Consider the following 18137-nt stretch of genomic DNA (forward strand, 5'->3'; position numbering starts at 1 on the left):
CTATATGAAAAATACATGAAATGTCTAGTTGGTTCAAAACGTAAAATGGCGGACGATCATCAAAAAGTAACCCAATTTAGACCGTGTATCGATCTACACGATGGAAAAGTTAAACAGGTTTGTTTCCAGGAACAGTGCATTTTGATTTAACTAGAAATAAATTTCTCACCATTCTTGGGTTCTAGTCAGATTGTCGGCGGCACTTTGACAGACAACGAGGGGCATCTCCAAACGAATTTTATTGCCAGGTAAATGTTGTAGAAATCTGAGATAGATAAAATTTTGATTTCAATCCAATTCACGTCTTCTGTCACCTGAAATCTATTAAAATCAAGATCGGGATCATATTTTGGTGAGAATGAGATCTGGTGACCAAGATCCAGTATCTCCCAACCATTTCAAACATGAATACATTAACCTTTCACTTCCAAAAGTGATTAACATGTTACATCTCCTTATTATATCCATACATTACTCAGCAAACAGGTGATGAGAATGTACAAACTTATCTGGTAGAAGTTGTTACCTTGATCTAACACCAAATTATCATAATTTATTTACAAGGAAATGTGTAGTGGCCAAAGAGGAGGTTTAACAGTCAGATCTTGTAATTTTATACACTTCCCAATGCCAGTCTCTTGTTACTTTAAGTAAATTACAATTAAGATTTGGATAAAATCTCAGCAGGGATGAAATCTTTTGACCAAAATCTAGAATCTCCTGCCCAGAGCTAGCCCAACTGTTAGGTAGGGCATTAAGGAGAGTTTATATGTAGGTATATTGCCTTCAATGTGTGGAAAGGCAGACTGTTCTGATGTGGCTGAAAAACCCTTGACATAAGATTTTCATAAGAGACAGTTTGTCAGTAGATTTTTTTAGCTTAGACATTTGCATCTGATATTCTACAGTTATAGGCCAGGTTACTTTGCCTCACTGTACCAAAAAGACAACCTTACTGGAGGTCATGTGATCAAACTGGGTCCTGGTAATGATGCTGCTGCAGAGGAAGCCTTGGCAGCCTGGCCTGATGGTCTTCAGATTGGAGGGGGAATAACCATTGATAATGCAATATCATGGCTTGATAAAGGAGCTTCCAAGGTAATGGAAGATTATAGTGAAATAGACAGGTATTCCTTGTGGTGAGAAGACTCACATGAAATCCAGTGGTAGATCTAGGGGAGGGGCCTGGGCCCCCCCTTATTTTGGGTAAATAAAAGAAAAGAATCGCAGAAGAAGAAAAGCCAGCAGGGCAAGCGACAAAAAACAGGGTCCCCCCCCTTAGCTCTAGGTCTGGATCTGCCACCGAAACCAGCTCAGTGGTGGAACAGTACTACTAATATCACAGTGTGTAAGGAAAGCTACTGTTATCCCTGCTACCACAGTAAACTGTTAGTCATATCAGTAAATAATTACTAAATGACTTTTATGTTAAAATTCCAGGTCATTGTCACATCATGGCTGTTTCCTTCTGGTGAATTTTCTATGGAAAGACTCCATCAGTTAAGCAGTTTAATTGGCAAAGAACAACTGGTCATTGATCTAAGTTGTCGTCGTCAAAAGAATTCTTGGTTTGTTGCCATGAACAATTGGCAAACAGTTACCAGTTTAGAAATATCCAAAGGTGAGCTGGGTATTCTCAGTGTACAGTGAGATCAAGTTCATAACTTGTCTGCACCCTTGTTTCCCAAAGGGTCAAAGTTAACAAACAGACTTTCCAACAGTGAATCAAAAGATGCCATTTCTGATATGTCCATAAACTGATATGCATTGCTCGTACATACTAAGATCCTCTTTATGTTTCAATTGATTATCATTTTTAGAAATATTACACAAGATGTCTCAGTTTGCATCAGAGTTTCTTGTACATGCTGCTGATGTAGAGGTAAGAGTTATGTTTGACAATTTTAGCTATCAGTGATTTACATAAAGAATAAAGGAAAGGTTAACAAAAAACTGCCCCCGTTGACCCCTATGAGTGATTAGTATCTTATTTCTCCTTATTTCTCCTACCAACTTAAGAAGCTCTTGATTCTTAAACAAATCCTCCTTGTCAGCACCTCAGGAAATGTAAAGAGAACAGAATGGAGAACTTAAATTTTAATTTTAGGGTGTAGAGGGTTGATAAATAAATATTAAAAATCAGCCATCATTAGCAATGACACAAGAAGCTAATTTTACTTAAAAGTGGAATTTTTACAATTTAATTCCTTATCTCTCTTGAAGGGCCTTTGTAAAGGAATTGATGAAGATCTTGTAAAAGGTACAAATTTTTTTTTGTGTGTAAAAGATGGGGAACTCAAAGTTCATGAATTGCTTAAAAACCTTTAACTTTTCTGCAGTCTGTCATTCTTGCTCATTTCCTTTACTTTTTTTTCTTACAGCTCTTGGTCAGTGGTCTCCAATACCTTGCACTTATGCTGGAGGTGGGAAAGGTTAGAAATTTGAACCTTTTTGAAGGGATTCTTATTGGCAAGGTAGATGCTTAAAAAAGACCGGGCTGAAAGTTTGCAGCAAGCCTTGATCTTTTAGCCACTGAAAAAAAAGCGTTATCCTGAAAGAAATAAAGGTGTATGGAAAAAGGATGGGAGGGAATACCTTCTTCCTATGACTCCCATGATTGGTTGTAGTCTTAAATTTTTATAGTAAAATTTATTGAAATAAAGAGAAGGTTTTGCTATTTGCCTACAGATATTGAAGATCATTTGCATTGGAATTTGTGCACTTGCAACAAAAATTCAAGAATGATTATTCTGTATTGTCCACCTTAAAACCTCTTTAATTGATTTTACCCGTCTATAGACATCAGTGATTTGGAATTGGTGAACAGGCTATCAGGTGGAAAGGTGGACTTAACTTTTGGAAGGTAAATAAGTCATTTATTTTTGCCTCTTAATGAGACCCAATAGCGTCACAATATGCCCAGATTAGGGAAATAATCTGCGATTCAGCTTTCCCTATGAGATTGAATTGAAAGTTGGCTTGTCTGATACCGAGAGGAGAAAATGTTCATTCACTGCATGGAAAATACTTTCCTTGAAGGAGAAGATAGGATTTTAACATTCAGAACAAGATTCATGTTCTCATTGGACTTTAGCTCTTTAACCCTTAATGGAATAAAGGAGTTAATTGCCAAATGAAGCTCTCCTCAGCATAAAGAGAGTGAAATGATTATTCAATGGGTTTCTTTTTCAAAGTACATAGCTGCTTGATGTTGAATCACTCTGTATTTTTTCCTTAACAGTGCTCTGGATTTGTTTGGTGGAAATGGAGTCAGATATGCAGACTGTGTAGAGTGGAATAGGATGTAATTCAAGATAATATGCACATAATATTAGTGATATACACAGTCACATAAAGAAAAGGCTCATAAATAACATTTTCTGCTGTACTGTTAGCTATTCAATAGCACCAAGAGATATCAGCCATTGTATTTTGATCAGTCAGAGGCTGTAGAAAGATGGGCAAGAGTGATCTCTGTAATAAGGGTTCCACCTATTTCATAACAAGTGATTAACCGATTATCAGGGTTTACCATTAAGATGACGAACAAGTGTTATGCCTTGATGGCAGTCATTGCAGCAACAACCAAATACATATTGCCCCAAAATAAGTTATCTATTTAGTGTTTGAATAAAGAGGGTGAGTTTCTAAAGAAGCTGTGGGTATTTCAAACTAATTAGGTTTTATCAACTGAGTTGATAATGTAAACTGGCCACCATGTTAGCCCTTCATCAGAGCAAAATTATTTATTTATGGTGTTTGGCAATCATAAAAGGAACACCAATAATTGCCTTTGAATTCTAAAATGAGAAATAAAACTTGAACTGATTTTCAGTTTTTGATTATGCCAGTTCAAATTGTCATTGGTAACTTAGACATGAATGTACAGTTTGTTAAACACATTGATGATGGCAGTTGACTGTGTTATCAACCATCTCAAAACCGAATTCAACCATGGCTTTCTTCCTCAAAGTTGTAAGCCAGATAACACACCTGTACTTGTTTAAAAATTATTTGCAACTATAAAGGAAGAGAAGTAATGTGTGTTAAAGTCTGTGCATTATAATTTATCTCAACTCTGTCTTCTTATCTCTTCATCAAATTATGTTCCTTCAGGCCTCATGCAATATTTTTGTTTCAAAATTCAGTATCTTCAACCAATTTGAATTTGAATTTAAAAGATAAAGAAGCCAGGCCATTTTTTATTCTTTACAAGTTGAGCTTCCTAACCATACAAGGTGTTTTAATTGAAGAGTTTCAGACTGGACCTATGTAGTTCCCAAGGAAATCTAAGATATCTATCTGGGATTGATAAGAGACACACACACTTGAGCCAACTGCAAAAAAATTTTTCCAAATTATGACAGAACTCTGAAATAAGTGTTTGTAATATTTCTCATTATAATACTGATCATGGTTAGAAACTTTCACTGTATGACTCTGCACCATCATGTCTTGATTCTCCATCGTTACTTGCACCTTCATCTCCCTAAAAACAAAGACAAAGCACTGTGAGAGTATTTAGAACAAAACACAATAACTTGTCTAAGTCTCCAATCTGGAAATCCTTGACCTGGAGTCCAGTCCAGTCCAGCACACTGAGTACTAGGCCACCATGTCATCTCTAATCAGAACTCCACAAAATTCCATAAATATTTTTGGTGTTTTTGGTTTCCTGAGTGTGACAGTAATTGAATCATGAAAGTGAACTTACATTGTCTTTGTCAGCATCATCATTGTCATCATCATCCTCTTCCATTTCTTCACCTTCCTCCTCATCCTCCTCCTCTTCTGTGGGTTCTTCTCCCACAGACTGCTGCGACATGATCTCTTGCCCATGTATGTCTCTGTTCTTGAGCGTCCCGACCCAGAAAGCCTCATGGCATTTGTTTAGTGTAAGCATTGCCTGCAATCCAAGAAAAACAATGCAGAAGCTAGAGTCAGTCATTCATAGAACTGTGAGTATTTGACTTTATACATTCACCTCTTTACACAATGTTCAACATTCTGTAAATCTCAGACCTAGAGCCCCATTACAGGCAGATTTATAACCCTAATTCTTCCAGAAAAAGCCACGAGTGTTATGCTACAACTCTTGGTAGGAATGCTGCCTTATGCAGGCTACCTCCTGGCATTTCGTTGGGTTTCCCTGACAGATTGCTGGCACCCATTTATACTCCTGGGTGGAGAGACACACTGTGAGAGATAAGTTTCTTACTACAGGAACACATGATCCACTTAGGGTTCAAATGCAGAATGTATTGACTGAAAAAAGGATGCTGAAAATGACTGCCAGAAATGGAAGGTTCCCACCTAATGTTGAAGAGTTAGAACTTTGTAGTTTTAAATCTTAACAAACTTAAATATATGCACCTTGACTCTAAAGACAAATGTCTCCAGACACTTCTTGACTGCTGGGACATGATTCGTGAGGGAGAGATCTTTTGTTACCTGAAATAAAAAGAAACAGTATCATCAGATAAGGTGTCAGAAACTGTATACAATAATTTTGTTGTTATTGCATGACACGAAGAGACTGGAAACACATGAATAAGGTACCAGAAACCTGTGATTATGATCTTTGCTTTATTAGTGAAAACAATGGTCTTACATGCTCAGCTCATTAGTTGACCTGCAGACATAAATGCTGAATTTCTAGATTATTAAGAAGGTGATTTCAAGGGAAACGTGTGGGTCCGTTCTTGACAATGCTGTATCTTGCTCTCCTTTTGAAGACCTCACCAGTTAAATTTATCACCTGTAGTACCTCTTATTACTGCCTAAACTCGCTTGGAAATGTTGAAAATTCAACAGGTAAAAAAAATTGCACTACAGGTTTGAAAAGTTATTTTACTTGTCTGGCTTAAAATATGGGAGAACGCTCCATAAAGCACATGTTTAGGATAAACTGACCTTGCTGTGTCCACAAATGTGTTGAAGAGATCTTGTGCTCTGTTGCAAGTTTTTCAACATTCCATTAATATCATCCTTTTGGGAAGAAATATTTAAGGTAAGAAACTTAAAAGAAATGTCATTTTTGTCACAAAAAACTTAGCAGTAACTTCTCACTATTTTCCAGAAATTTCTTAGCACCTATTGTACTAGGATCTATTCACACTGCTTTTAATTACTGTTTTCTTTCCAGTTTTAATCAAACTTTTGAGGGCACACAACAAAATAAAGTAAATGTTTAAATTGATTTCAGATTAAGACTGTGTTCCACTACTACTTAGTAATACATAAAATGAAAGGGCAGGGTTTTGAGAGGGGGTTCAATTTGTTGATACACACTAACCTTGTGTGTCCTGAACATTAAATCCAGTACTGGCATTCCTAACTTAAGGAATGTATCCAAAAATAAACGTCCAAACTACAAAAGAAGTGAAATGAAGATCAAACTTTTAAGTTATTTTGGATGATGTAGTCCTCAGGTAGTTCGTGCATTGGACTCCAGTTATAAACGTTTGAGCTCAAGCCCTGATCATGTGACTGTGTTGTGTTTTTTTAACACCACACCCTACCCCCACAAAGTAATTTGGTTTTAACAACTGAGTTGATAATATTCTAGTTTAAAAAAACCAAATTGTCTTGTTATACTCACCCACTCATGCAGCACCACCATTTTTTTAAAAGAAACTGATCTCCTCTACCTACACAAAGCCTACCTGCCTACTGTGGCAACCTTTCAAGGAAATGTGATGACTCACTGACTGCTTCCCCCCCCCCCCCCCCCCATGGACAACTGTGCTGTTAAAGTGGAGAGGAAATACTCATACATGTCATGTAGTTGTTCCATGCTCATGTAACAAGTACATGTATGTGCTGTAACAAAAGAGGGCCAAAAAGCCAACGAGGAATTACCTTGAACAGCACATATCTAGTTAGCACCTATCTAGTTAAAGTACAGCAAGTAGAACTCTACATTACAGGTAGCTATATATTTCATAGTGCATAATGATGAGTCCTAAATACTAAACTTCATTTACCCTTTTGAAAGAAGAGGGTGTAAAAACAGTGCAACAAGCTGAGATGTTTAACAAAAATTATTAAAATAACTTCAGGAAAAATTTTAAAACATTGTACCTTCAAAGATGCTCCAATCATAGACCTTTGATCAAAAGCCTGACAAACATCAGGAAAAAAAATTACATCATAACTCAGAATTGCATTCATGGCATCAGAAAGTGTTTCACTAATGTGTTTTAACCCTTTAACTCCCAAAATCTGATTGTTAACTAGGAGAATTAGATGTTAGATCACGATATTACTTTCTACTTGATAAGTTTGATGATTTTTGAGCTCACTACATGTATTTGCTGAATAATGTATGGATATCAAAGGGAGAAGTAACAAGTTTATCACTTCTGGGAGTTTAAGAGTTAAAAGAGTTATTTAAAGCAGCTTTTTGTCGGAAGTGTTTGCCACACTGAGATACTAAGAAGGGATCAATATCAGTATCTGGGCAACTACCCACCTACCCCTCCCCTAACTCAACAGCAGTCAATTGATAACAAGTTAGGGTTAATGTTGGGTTAGGGGAGGGGTAGGCAGGCAGTTGCCCAGATACTGATATTAATCCCTAAGAAGATATTAGGCTCATTTTGGGGGTAGTTGGTTGCTTTTCAACAACTGTAAATTATCCACAGACAGAATCTTGTGGTTTCCAATTCATGTATTTAAATGGCTCTCCTGGTTTTGATTTTCACCTGGTACTGAGAATGTTCCAGTATCTATTTATTTAACTTTCTTACAGCAGCAAAATAATCTGTAATCAATATCTGTAGCTCACCTTCACCAGATTTATAAGAATGTGAAAAAGTCGAACAGAAATGTTCAGTTTCACCAGCCTCTCATTGTGACACTACAGGGACAAAACAGACAAATGTTCCTTTTAAGGCCCACTCATTATTGACAATTAGAGGATGCAGGGCATAACAAATTATCAAAATAATAAAACATGTACCTTAAATGTTACAACCAATAAGATTTAGCCCAATACCTTTTACAAAATAATTTTTACTACAGTAGTCATCCAACCACCTCCATGGACAAACACAGCCTACTTTAGATACACCGGAATCTAGCTCAAAGGCAAAATTAAGAGGTTAAAAAGAGGAAATAAGCAAGCCTCTTCAATTCCACTTTGAATAATTTGTTTGTCACTTGCTTTTTGTAATTAAAGGGGTATTCTGATAAAAAGAGCAGTGAATTGCTCAAATAAAACATGAGAGGAAAAAACAACAACTACAACAACAAAACAATACAACACAAAACAAATGTAGCTGAACACTCACAAATTAACCTTCAAATTTAGAAGAAATTACAGTTACTATATATAGTATATACCTCTGGAGAGTCTGTTTTTTTGAGTGGCACTGAATGAGTTTGCTTGAGGTTTCCTATTAACTCTTCCATCATTGCACGGTAGTAACAAGGCAATGATGATCTGGCCAAGTATAATGGATAGAAAAAAAAGTATGAGCAAGTGAGATCTAGAGTACTCAGTCATTTACAGGTACACATTTCAACTGAGAAGTTCCAAAAACTTTGAACACTGGTAATAAACATACATTTGGAATGCTATCATGTAAAGAAGAACAGACCAATCTGGTACAATCTTAAATGAATGCAACAACATTTACTAGCTTGGGGTTCTGTAGTTTGATTGTATATCCTTATTGCAAAATAGCATTGGTTGTAGCGCAAGTAATATTCTGAACCTACCTCAGGTGTTAATGGTTTTTCCTGAATTTCAAAGTAATAAAAGCTGAGTTTTTTGTTTGTCTCACGATGTAGTCACGTGTGATGTAGATCGCTATGTTTTCAACTGCATACTGCTAGTCTTCTTCAGGCAAGAAAGTAATACTAAGATCAAGTTGCAGAGGAAGTTACAATTTGGACATACTGGTAACCTCTCTGAATATCATATCTGACCAACTGCACACCTACCCCTCCCCTAACCCAAGAACTGTTATCTGAAAACAAGTCAGGGTTAAAGTTGGGTGGAGGGAGGGGGGGGGGATAGGTGTGCAGTTGGTCAGATATTGGTGTTGTGGTTCAATTTTATCCTTAGTTCAAATTCTATAATTATCTTTTGTTTTTGCCTATCATAATGTATGATAATGAATTTGAAACAAAGGATAATAAAATTTGAACCAAGGATAAAATTGAACCACAACATTGACATTGATCCAAGCCTTCAAGCCATTGTTTAGGTTAATCACCTTGTAAGAGTTTGATATGTGGCGGAGGCTGCATTTTTGTCGTCACTCTCAATGAGTTCTGTTACTGCTCCACCTGCAATTTCCTCTAATGTGGCAAGGGTGTCCTCAGCGCAAGATAGATGAAACCTAAAGAGCATTTAACAGTGTTCACCTTTTCAGGCTGTGACCAGTAAAATTTACCACCTGTACTACCCTATATTACTGCCTAAATTCACATGGAATTCTGGAAACAGAGGTGAAAAGGATTGCTCTACTAGCTTGAAATTGTCTTTCAACCTGTCATGTTTAAATAAGGTAGAACATTGCCTTTTATTATACACTGAAAAATTTGTGATCTCATGCAGTTTTAAAATAGTTGGGTCATTACATTGTGTTCTTGGGCAAAACACCATACTTTCACAGCTCCTCCCTTCACCCAGGAATTTAAATGGGTACTGGAAAATTGTCAGTAAGAGCTGACATAATGTTGGGGGGGGGGGAAGAGAAAGAGAAAAATCTGTGATGGGGGGGGGGAGATTAATAATATTCTTCATGCTGCAGAAACTGGCTGGATGGGCCACTTGGCTTGAGTGCAGACCTTACCTACCTACCCTTACATAATATACTTTCTCATAGATATCTCCCTCCCCCCCAGGATATCCTCCCCTTACCTTAGTAAGAACTGCAGGGCCTCATTATATTTTGCACCACTCTCCCTTTCCCCATCAGGTCTAAACCACTCACGCTTGAGGAAATTACCGGTTAATTCAGCTACAGAAGAGAAAAACATGTACTTCAATGTTCACAAGATATTATGGAAATACTGTTGGAACTGAGTTAATTTGTAATTTTTGGCTGTATTAACTAACGCAAAAGGAAAATTGTTATCACGTAGCCAATCAAAAAGAGCTAGGTACTGAGTCTTTGAGAAAGAGAAAAATGAACTGCATCCATCTCTAAGAAATAAACATGTCATGCTTTAACCCTTCAACTTTAACTTTAATTCCAATCAGTGACCAAAACAGAATTTCTCCTTACAATATCAATACAATATCAAGCAGATAAGTGATGGGAATAATGTTTCAATAAGGGGATAACCAGTTGATCCAATACCAAATTCTCCACACTAATATCATAAGAATTGTATGACCAACAGTAAGGAGAATTACTGATCTTGAGAGTGAGAGGGTTAACCTTTTGACCTCTAAGAATGACCAGCATCTAATTTCTCCTTACAATATCACCCCTGAATCAAACATTAAGGTCACAAGAAGAAAGAGAATGATCACCACCTTAACCCTTTCACTCCCAAGATCTAATTAGTAATTCTCCTTACTATCTGCCATACAATTCTTATGATGTTAGTTCAGAGAATTTGGTATTGGATCAACTAATAATCCCATGATTGATATTCTTCTCTATTCTCATCACCTTGATATTGTATTGATATTGTAAGGAGAAATTCTGTCTTGGTCACTTGTGGGAGTGAAAGGGTTAAAAACACTTGATTGTTTAACAAATGACAATAAGTTTACTAAAAAACCTCCAAAAAATTGAATTTGTTTACAATGTACACTTCTCTGCCATTCAAATGTCTCAAAATAAAAGTTTCATTACCTAGAGAAATGCTCATGCCATTGTCACCATCTCTTCCCTTCTCACACAAAACTACTAACAGTTTGGTAAGGCTAACAGCTGTTGCAATGTTTGGAATACTGCTTTGGAACTGCTCAAGATAGTGGAAGCTTTGTCTGCAAGTAAAAATGAAGTAATATGACGCAAACAGAAACAAGAACCAACAAACTTTTCAACTGAAAACCAAAACATGTATTTACAAAGGAGCTTACTCAAGAAGTGCATGAAATCCTGGCTGTGTCTTGCTGGAGAGCTTAGTTCTTGAGGAGAGCACAAAGAGAGCTTTTTTGAAAAGGTTTTGCTGTTCGCTCGTCACAAAACCGCTCCTGAAAAGTATGTTAAAAAACTTTCGAAATTATTTTTTCAGTCTTTACTCTAGTTCTACAGCTGTATACAATGATATTAAAGCCCTAGGACTTGTTTATTCCCAGGCAGACATTGCATTAGTATTAAATAAATAGACTTTATAGACATGTCAACATTGAAGTTCCCAACATTTGTGGACACATAATCCATTAATTATAACATTTAAGTTTTCTAGAGTTAGCAAGACAATCTCATTTTTTTTGTGATACAAACCATGCAAAGAGAGTCTGCAGACAGTTGAAAAGCAAGTGATAACATGAAGCCATCACTTGTGCCTCAGCAGTGTTGTGACCTGGACCATCCACCAGGCCATCATTTTGGGCAACTAAAGCCTGTAATTGAAAGTAACAACAACAAAAAATTAAACAACAAAATAGGGATCTAATGAACATTTGGACCATGAGCTAGATATTTTGTTTCTAGGAATGACAGGCAAATTTTAGACAGAGGTATCAAAAAAACTTTTCTAAACAGCAGAATGCAGGAAATTACATTTCCAAGCTTCTAGATTTCAAATTTTTTTTTTCTGAAGATGGAAAGTTATGAGGTTCAATTCCTTGTGGGGGACACAAATGTTTTCTTTGTTCCACATCCATCCCCAGCATGCTAAAGACAGCTAGTCAGAATGTCAAAACAATTACCTGAAAGAAGCCACTGGTGGCTTCTAAATGCTCGCATAAGACTGGCAGCAGCTCTACAACGTATTTGGCCACTTCTTTTGCAGGATATCTGGACAAGTTAGAGAAACCCACCAGTTTATCTTGACGAACCTTTAAGATATAACAAGATGTCGTTCACCACAGATTAAGGAATGGCTTAAAGCAGATCTCAATTAAGTTAAATTAATGCTTACAGTTCTTCCCTTTTTAAGAATCCCACACAGGTTTTTAAAGAGCACAGTTTACCATATTTACAAAGACTTAAGGCCTGGTTATCATTTACATTGAGAGTAACAGTGAGGGTTAACTTTTTTATCATGGTCAAGGTAGGCTCTCTTTCAAGGCTGGTTTTCATATGTTGCAAAAATCCCAGACAACCAGCTATTTCACTATTTCACAACTGTTCCAGATTTGCCAATTTACCTGAAGTACTAGTCCACCCAATGTTTTTCTTGGTGAATTAGAGACACCATTCTATTTGGGACTTGGAGGTACTGGAACCAAGCAATTAGAGGAATGATTACCACTAAGCAGACTCTTTTATCTCTTACCTTGAGAAAGCTCCTCCTTGAAGAAGCAGAAGCTGAAAGTGAATACTGAAGTTTTCTGGAAAGGTCCTCCAACAGAAACTCAAGCTGGGGAGCCTGAAGTTGCACTATAGTAGTCTCCTGTGCACAAACAACATGTTTTTGACTCAGGTGAATTATACAGATTTAAAAGAACATTTACCAATTGAAAGTGCCTCAAAATATTGTGACAAAAGTACCTAAGCAATAGTTGATTCTGTGCCAATAGACAAAAGACTAACTCTTTGTTTGTCTATCATTTTGGCCTTGTGCAAGGGAAGAAAACTTGTTTAAGGTTTTTACTTAACAAACTCAAAAAATTCCACAACTTAGCATGCCCTTTTCAAGAGTTTTTGATATTTTCCATCATCCATCATTAACCTGTTCATTTCAAAACCATCTGACCCAAAATAATCATTACATCATAGTATTTCTTGCTTTGTTGCTCACAGAAAAAAATCAATTGAAGAGATTTCCGTGACTTTCCATGAAGCACAATTGAAGTGCATGGGTTTCTGGGTCTGGAAAATAATTTTGCTAAATTCCATGTTTTTCTGGATTTCCATGACCAACTAGAACTCTGTTATCAATCAATAAAGATCAGTTTTCAAACATGACTCCAAAGTGACTTTTCAACTTCTTATGACTTGCAATTTACAGCTATCTACAAACCTCTGTATTCATTTCAGAATCCAAAACTGCACGAGAGACCAGTCCACATTTCAAAATACTAAATGTCTTGAGATCTAACTCTCTATGAAAAATAATTTAAAAAAATTAAAGGAGAGATGAGAACCATGGACAAAATCTACTGGTAATGAAAAGTATAATTATTTAGTTACTAAGCTACATCTTGCAAATTGTGCATAGTTTTATTACACTGTGCCACAGTTTTACATAGCCACTTTTCATATGCCCAAGCACTGTAACCAAAAAATGTTTCAGTCATTCATTGAACTAGGAAATGAAAACATAAAAAATGGGTTGGTTCTTTATCATGCTGAGATCTGTTGGTAAAATTAAAGCCTTTAGTCTGCATTCAGCCAATAGATTAAAGTATAAAATACCAGATTTTACCTGAGAAATGCTTGATACTGTGACATAGATATGGTCGCTGGCTTTTCCTTTTCCTTGTCCTTTTCTTTTGCATCTTTGGAGCTTTCTTTTTGTGTTTCACTTTCTTTGTCATTGACATTTTCTTTTTCAAGATCTTTTATCTGCAACCAAAGTCAACCAACATAATATCATGTAAAACTCTAAAAGACCTATAGCAGTTGTATGTTGAACATAAACACAGAAAGACAGAGTATTTTGGAAGATTTTCCAAGGATTTCCTTTACTTTGGAATCAATAAAAATGCTTACAAGGGCGCTTTTCAAGTGAGTGTCAAAACACCAAAACCGACATGCTCACAATGTCCAGTCACAAGAAAGCAAAATACTTAAACAAGCCAATGAGAATCTAAACTAACTAAGTATAGGAAAAATGCTGGTGATCAAGTTGCGATTGGTTTTAGTTTTGCATCTGATTGGTTAACAGAATGGACCAATCACAGAGTGAAGTAAAGCAAAACCAAAGCAATCTCAGATTACAATCAACACTCAATTCAAAATTTCTTTAACCCTTTAACTCCCAGATCAAATTTGTAATTCTCCTTACTGTCAACCATACAATTCTTATAATGTTAGTTCAGAGAATTTAGTTTTGGATCAACTAATTATCCTCAAATTGATATTTTTCTTTATTCTCATCACTTATCTGGTTGATATTGTATTAATATTGTAAGGAGAAATTCTGTCTTGGTCACTTATGGGATTTAAAGGGTTAAGAGATATATTCAAATGCATACATGGGCATTGCTGCTACCATTGATTCCATATGAAATTCTTTACCTTTTCTATAGAATCATCTGGTTTTTCAGTGCTTGATCTGGAAACAAGAAAAAAAACAAATAAACGTGCTAGTTAGCCATGCATGTCATTTATGTTTTGATCCTGTCAATCCATCGGAAAGTATAAATAACAATCATAATAATAACAATTCATTCACTCCTTATCATAGTTGCTGACAGAGAAATAACTGTGAGTTCATGTGCATTTAAAAAGAAAAACTAAATTTTCTGTGGGGAATTAATGTGGATGTCTAGCCTAGCAGCAGAGGAAAGTTTCAATTTTGTTAGCATTAAGGACCTAAAGAAAAATTATGGAATTCAAGAAAGGCAATGACATTATACATGTACAACCTAGCTACTGAACTAAACTGAATCCCAGCCAAACTCTAATGCTGAATTTTCCTGGTTCTTGTAAAAAGGCTGCAATGTCTGGATGCAAAACAAAAAGTAAAGTAGGGTGGTATTGCTTACCTTTTACTAGTCTTCTTCCCTTTCTTAGCCTTGGACTTGTTCCCATTTGAACGAGGACTTGTCACCAATGAGTCTTCAAAGTCAAACGTAGCCAGTGGAGGCTTGAAGGAAGGTGTGGCTGAAAAATTAATTCAACAGATATAAAATCAATAACTTATTCAACCTTTGAGCATAACAAATGACAAGAGAAATTTCAATCAAACCTGCAAGACACTTTTCTAAAACAGCACACAATGCTGTTATGCCTTGAATCCTTGCAATGCTTTTTCCTCTCAATTCAGGGCTTTCCTGAGATGCAAATGCATTCACAACCTACAATGTGAAAGGTTTCAGTGATTATTCATTACCAATCAAATGGCTGTTACAATGACACAAGACTACAACTCATGCTTTAAAAAATGCAGCTAATACAGTACTCTACTCAAAAAAGACTCTTATTGGTCAATCACATCAACCAGATATGAAAGGAAGAAAGAACCTTTGTTATTCAAGTTAAGCAGCAAGTTTCCTTGGGAAAGATTGTGAAAATTACCATTTTAACCTTACTGGAGAAGCAAATAAGTTCTCAGCCATTAGGATATCATACTAAGTAGAGCAATATTGAGGTGCAAAATTATACATTAAGTACCCCACCAGGAAGAGCACTTATTTGAGTAAAAACAGTAATTGTTTAATGGTGAAGATAATAATAATACAATAGGGTTTCTGGAGTACACTTCTCCTTGAACTGACCTAAAAAAAAACCTTTAAAATGACCAGCATCTAATTTCTCCTTACAGTTTTACTACTGTATCATTCATTAAATTCATGAGAATTTAGGAAATAACTACCCACCTTGGAAGCTTTGATTGTTAAACAAATTCTCCTTGTCAGTACCAAAGGAAATGTATAAAGAAGAATGTTGAGAATTTGGATACTGATGTCATGTGGTAAAGGACTACATAGCTATACAAGGTACCACTGGTCAGTCTTTATATGATAGCCAGCTGACAAATGCAGCAACACAACAGTATTAACCCTTTACACCATAACATCAGTATACATATTCTCCATACTGCTCTCTATAAATGTTGCAAGGAGCTGACAAGGAGAATTTGTTCAACAATCAAGAACTTCTTTAGTTGGTGATCATTTCCTTTATTCTCATGACTTAATGTGTGATTCAGGGGTGATATTGTAAGGAGAAATTAGATGCTGATCACTCTGGGAGGTAAAGGCTTAACTCAACTCCCAAGATCTGATTGATACTTCTCCCTTCTAGCTGTTTGACATTTCCTTTCAAATTGGTTAGGAGAATTTGGAGTTACATCAAGATAGCAACTTTTACCTGTCTGATAAGTTTGAGTATTCTCATTACTTGTTTGGTGGATAATGTAAGGATATTATAGAGAGAAGTTACTTGTTAATCACTTTGGGGAGTTGGAGGGTTAAACACATTTTCTGTAGTAAAAGGGTCATTCTTTTATCAAAAACATGCATACCTCTCTGAACCAGTTTACAGTGTGGAACAAAGTTCCACAAATGACTTCTCGATCTGCTTGGTCCAAAGAGGTTATTTCTTTGATCATCTCTTCTTTAAAACTAACAAGTGGACACCCTAAAAATAAAAAAGAGATCAAGCAAACATATTCTAAAACATTTGCCAATTCAATTTTAGCCATCCCCTGATTAAAGAATGCAGCTACACATTTAAACTACTGTCAGTCATAACAACTTTGGCTGATGTTGGTTTTGACTGAATTTTTGTTCTAAGAAGGTAATTGCATCAGATCTTTGAACTCTACTGGAAAAACCATTTCAAACAAGATTCTTGGAACAACTTTCTGAGGATTTTTCCCCAAGTCTTAAGCAAAATTAAAGAAATAATGAATTATTAAGGATTGTTTTAAGATTCTGCCATAGCTGTGAAGATCAAATGAAAAAAATGCATTTGGTTCTGAGTTGTGTGATGTGTTACATTCCAAAATCACACATATTGTAGTTTACCTAAAAGAGCATCAATTCCTTCAAGATCTCCCTTGTGTTGACTTTCTTCACAGACCCGCAGAAGGCGGAAATGGGGTGCAAGGCATATGAGTGAGGCTGGTCCACTATTTAAAAGAGAAAATGTTCAACCTCAACATCAAAAGTGCAAACATCCAAGTTGTTATTAGTTGAAGGTCTTGGTACCTCAGTTAACAAAGTTAATAACAAATTTTGGCATAAATAGAATCCAAGAGATGGTAAGTTTTGAGCTCAGTTTAAAGAAATGGGGAAAGATGTTTTTTGTTTGTTGCGATTGTGTGTGGAACAAAGAAAAAATAATTTGGAGACTCAGAATTTTTCTTTATCCAATGCTCATAATAGATGAAAAACATCTTTATTTCTTTACCGAGCTCAAAACTTACCATTTCTCTTATTCAATTTACAAACATGATGCTATGGACATTGCTGATTCCAGCAGTTTGCAGGACATGTGTCATATGAACTTTGTAATAGACCTTGCTCACCACAGTGTCTCTGTGGTTGAGTGGTAGAGCATCAGAGCACAGAATCCAAAGATATGAGGTTTGATTCCTCTTAGGGACTCAGAATTTTTTCTATGTTCCACACTTGTGACAGACAAAAACATCTTTCTCTAAACTTTAACATACATGTAAGTTCCTTTTCTCTCACCTTCTCCATGATATTTTACAAGTAGTCCTGAGGAAATGGCTGCCCCAAGATAGGGGCTAATAAAATTGGGGAAAGCACCCTACTAAAAACTTAATGACCTAACCAATCCTTTCAATTGTAATCGTATATTTTCTTTCTTTCTTTCCCTCACCTGTCAATTTTGTCCTTGCTTTTTGCACCATTTCTGGAAGCTAAAAGTAATGGCAGCATATTGACAGCAATGCTGCCTTCCTCTGCCTCATCCAAGGCATATGATAATTCCATGGGAACACCAAGACTATAAAAACACACATGAAAAAAAATCTATGTTAATAGTTATAGCTTCATTTATCTAAAGGGGAGGGGGGGGGGTCAGTTTCTAAAGAAGCTGAGGTGGTGCACCATTGGGGGGGGGGGGGGGTGAAGGGGAATTACAAGATAATAAGGTTTATCAACTGAGTTGACAAATACATGACCCCTGTGAATAGTTTAAAAAATGTTTTGAGTACCACCGCTTCATCAAAAGGATGCTCTGATGCAATGCAAACACTAAAAATGTAAGCTTAAGAAAACCTTTTTAATACATCACTGGCAGTGCTCACGGGGAATATGAAGCAAATCCTGTGTTCTGATTGGCTACCTCATTTTGCTTGCTTGAGATTGCCCACTTTGTTCCCGTGCATGAAAAATGTTGCATGGAGCAGACTCACAA

At 36.2% G+C, this 18137-nt stretch overlaps 2 protein-coding genes across 3 annotated transcripts in view; one reads left to right on the forward strand and one right to left on the reverse strand.

Moving 5' to 3' along the window:
- On the forward strand, positions 1-4043 carry LOC113687022 (uncharacterized). 2 transcript variants are annotated; one of them, XM_027204722.2, is made up of 9 exons: positions 1-117; positions 190-248; positions 909-1098; positions 1441-1621; positions 1821-1882; positions 2224-2260; positions 2382-2432; positions 2800-2863; positions 3242-4043. In XM_027204722.2, the coding sequence occupies exons 1-9, from the start codon at positions 16-18 to the stop codon at positions 3306-3308; spliced, it is 813 nt and encodes a 270-aa protein (XP_027060523.2). In that variant the 5' UTR covers positions 1-15; the 3' UTR covers positions 3309-4043. The 2 variants fall into 2 exon arrangements, with proteins under 2 accessions (XP_027060523.2, XP_089062516.1); XM_089206390.1 differs by having other exon boundaries at positions 27-117; positions 186-248.
- The window catches only part of LOC113687020 (Fanconi anemia group D2 protein), a 26494-nt gene continuing 11645 nt past the window's right edge, over positions 3289-18137 (reverse strand). Inside the window, exons 24-46 of the mRNA XM_089206389.1 lie at positions 17598-17723; positions 16778-16881; positions 16273-16388; positions 14995-15103; positions 14792-14909; positions 14322-14358; positions 13507-13646; positions 13102-13183; positions 12415-12531; positions 11846-11974; positions 11418-11536; positions 11051-11164; positions 10821-10954; positions 9875-9974; positions 9225-9350; positions 8347-8446; positions 7790-7861; positions 7084-7122; positions 6296-6370; positions 5914-5988; positions 5374-5451; positions 4715-4906; positions 3289-4489 (exon numbers count right to left, since the gene is read on the reverse strand). Of these exons, the coding sequence (XP_089062515.1) occupies positions 4418-4489; positions 4715-4906; positions 5374-5451; positions 5914-5988; positions 6296-6370; positions 7084-7122; positions 7790-7861; positions 8347-8446; positions 9225-9350; positions 9875-9974; positions 10821-10954; positions 11051-11164; positions 11418-11536; positions 11846-11974; positions 12415-12531; positions 13102-13183; positions 13507-13646; positions 14322-14358; positions 14792-14909; positions 14995-15103; positions 16273-16388; positions 16778-16881; positions 17598-17723 (2374 nt within the window). The 3' untranslated portion in view covers positions 3289-4417. The remainder of the gene's footprint in view (positions 4490-4714; positions 4907-5373; positions 5452-5913; positions 5989-6295; positions 6371-7083; positions 7123-7789; positions 7862-8346; positions 8447-9224; positions 9351-9874; positions 9975-10820; positions 10955-11050; positions 11165-11417; positions 11537-11845; positions 11975-12414; positions 12532-13101; positions 13184-13506; positions 13647-14321; positions 14359-14791; positions 14910-14994; positions 15104-16272; positions 16389-16777; positions 16882-17597; positions 17724-18137) is intronic.

This window comes from Pocillopora damicornis, chromosome 5 (assembly GCF_964200805.1).
Source record: "Pocillopora damicornis chromosome 5, jaPocDami1.2, whole genome shotgun sequence".
In the NCBI taxonomy this organism is placed as follows: domain Eukaryota; kingdom Metazoa; phylum Cnidaria; class Anthozoa; order Scleractinia; family Pocilloporidae; genus Pocillopora; species Pocillopora damicornis.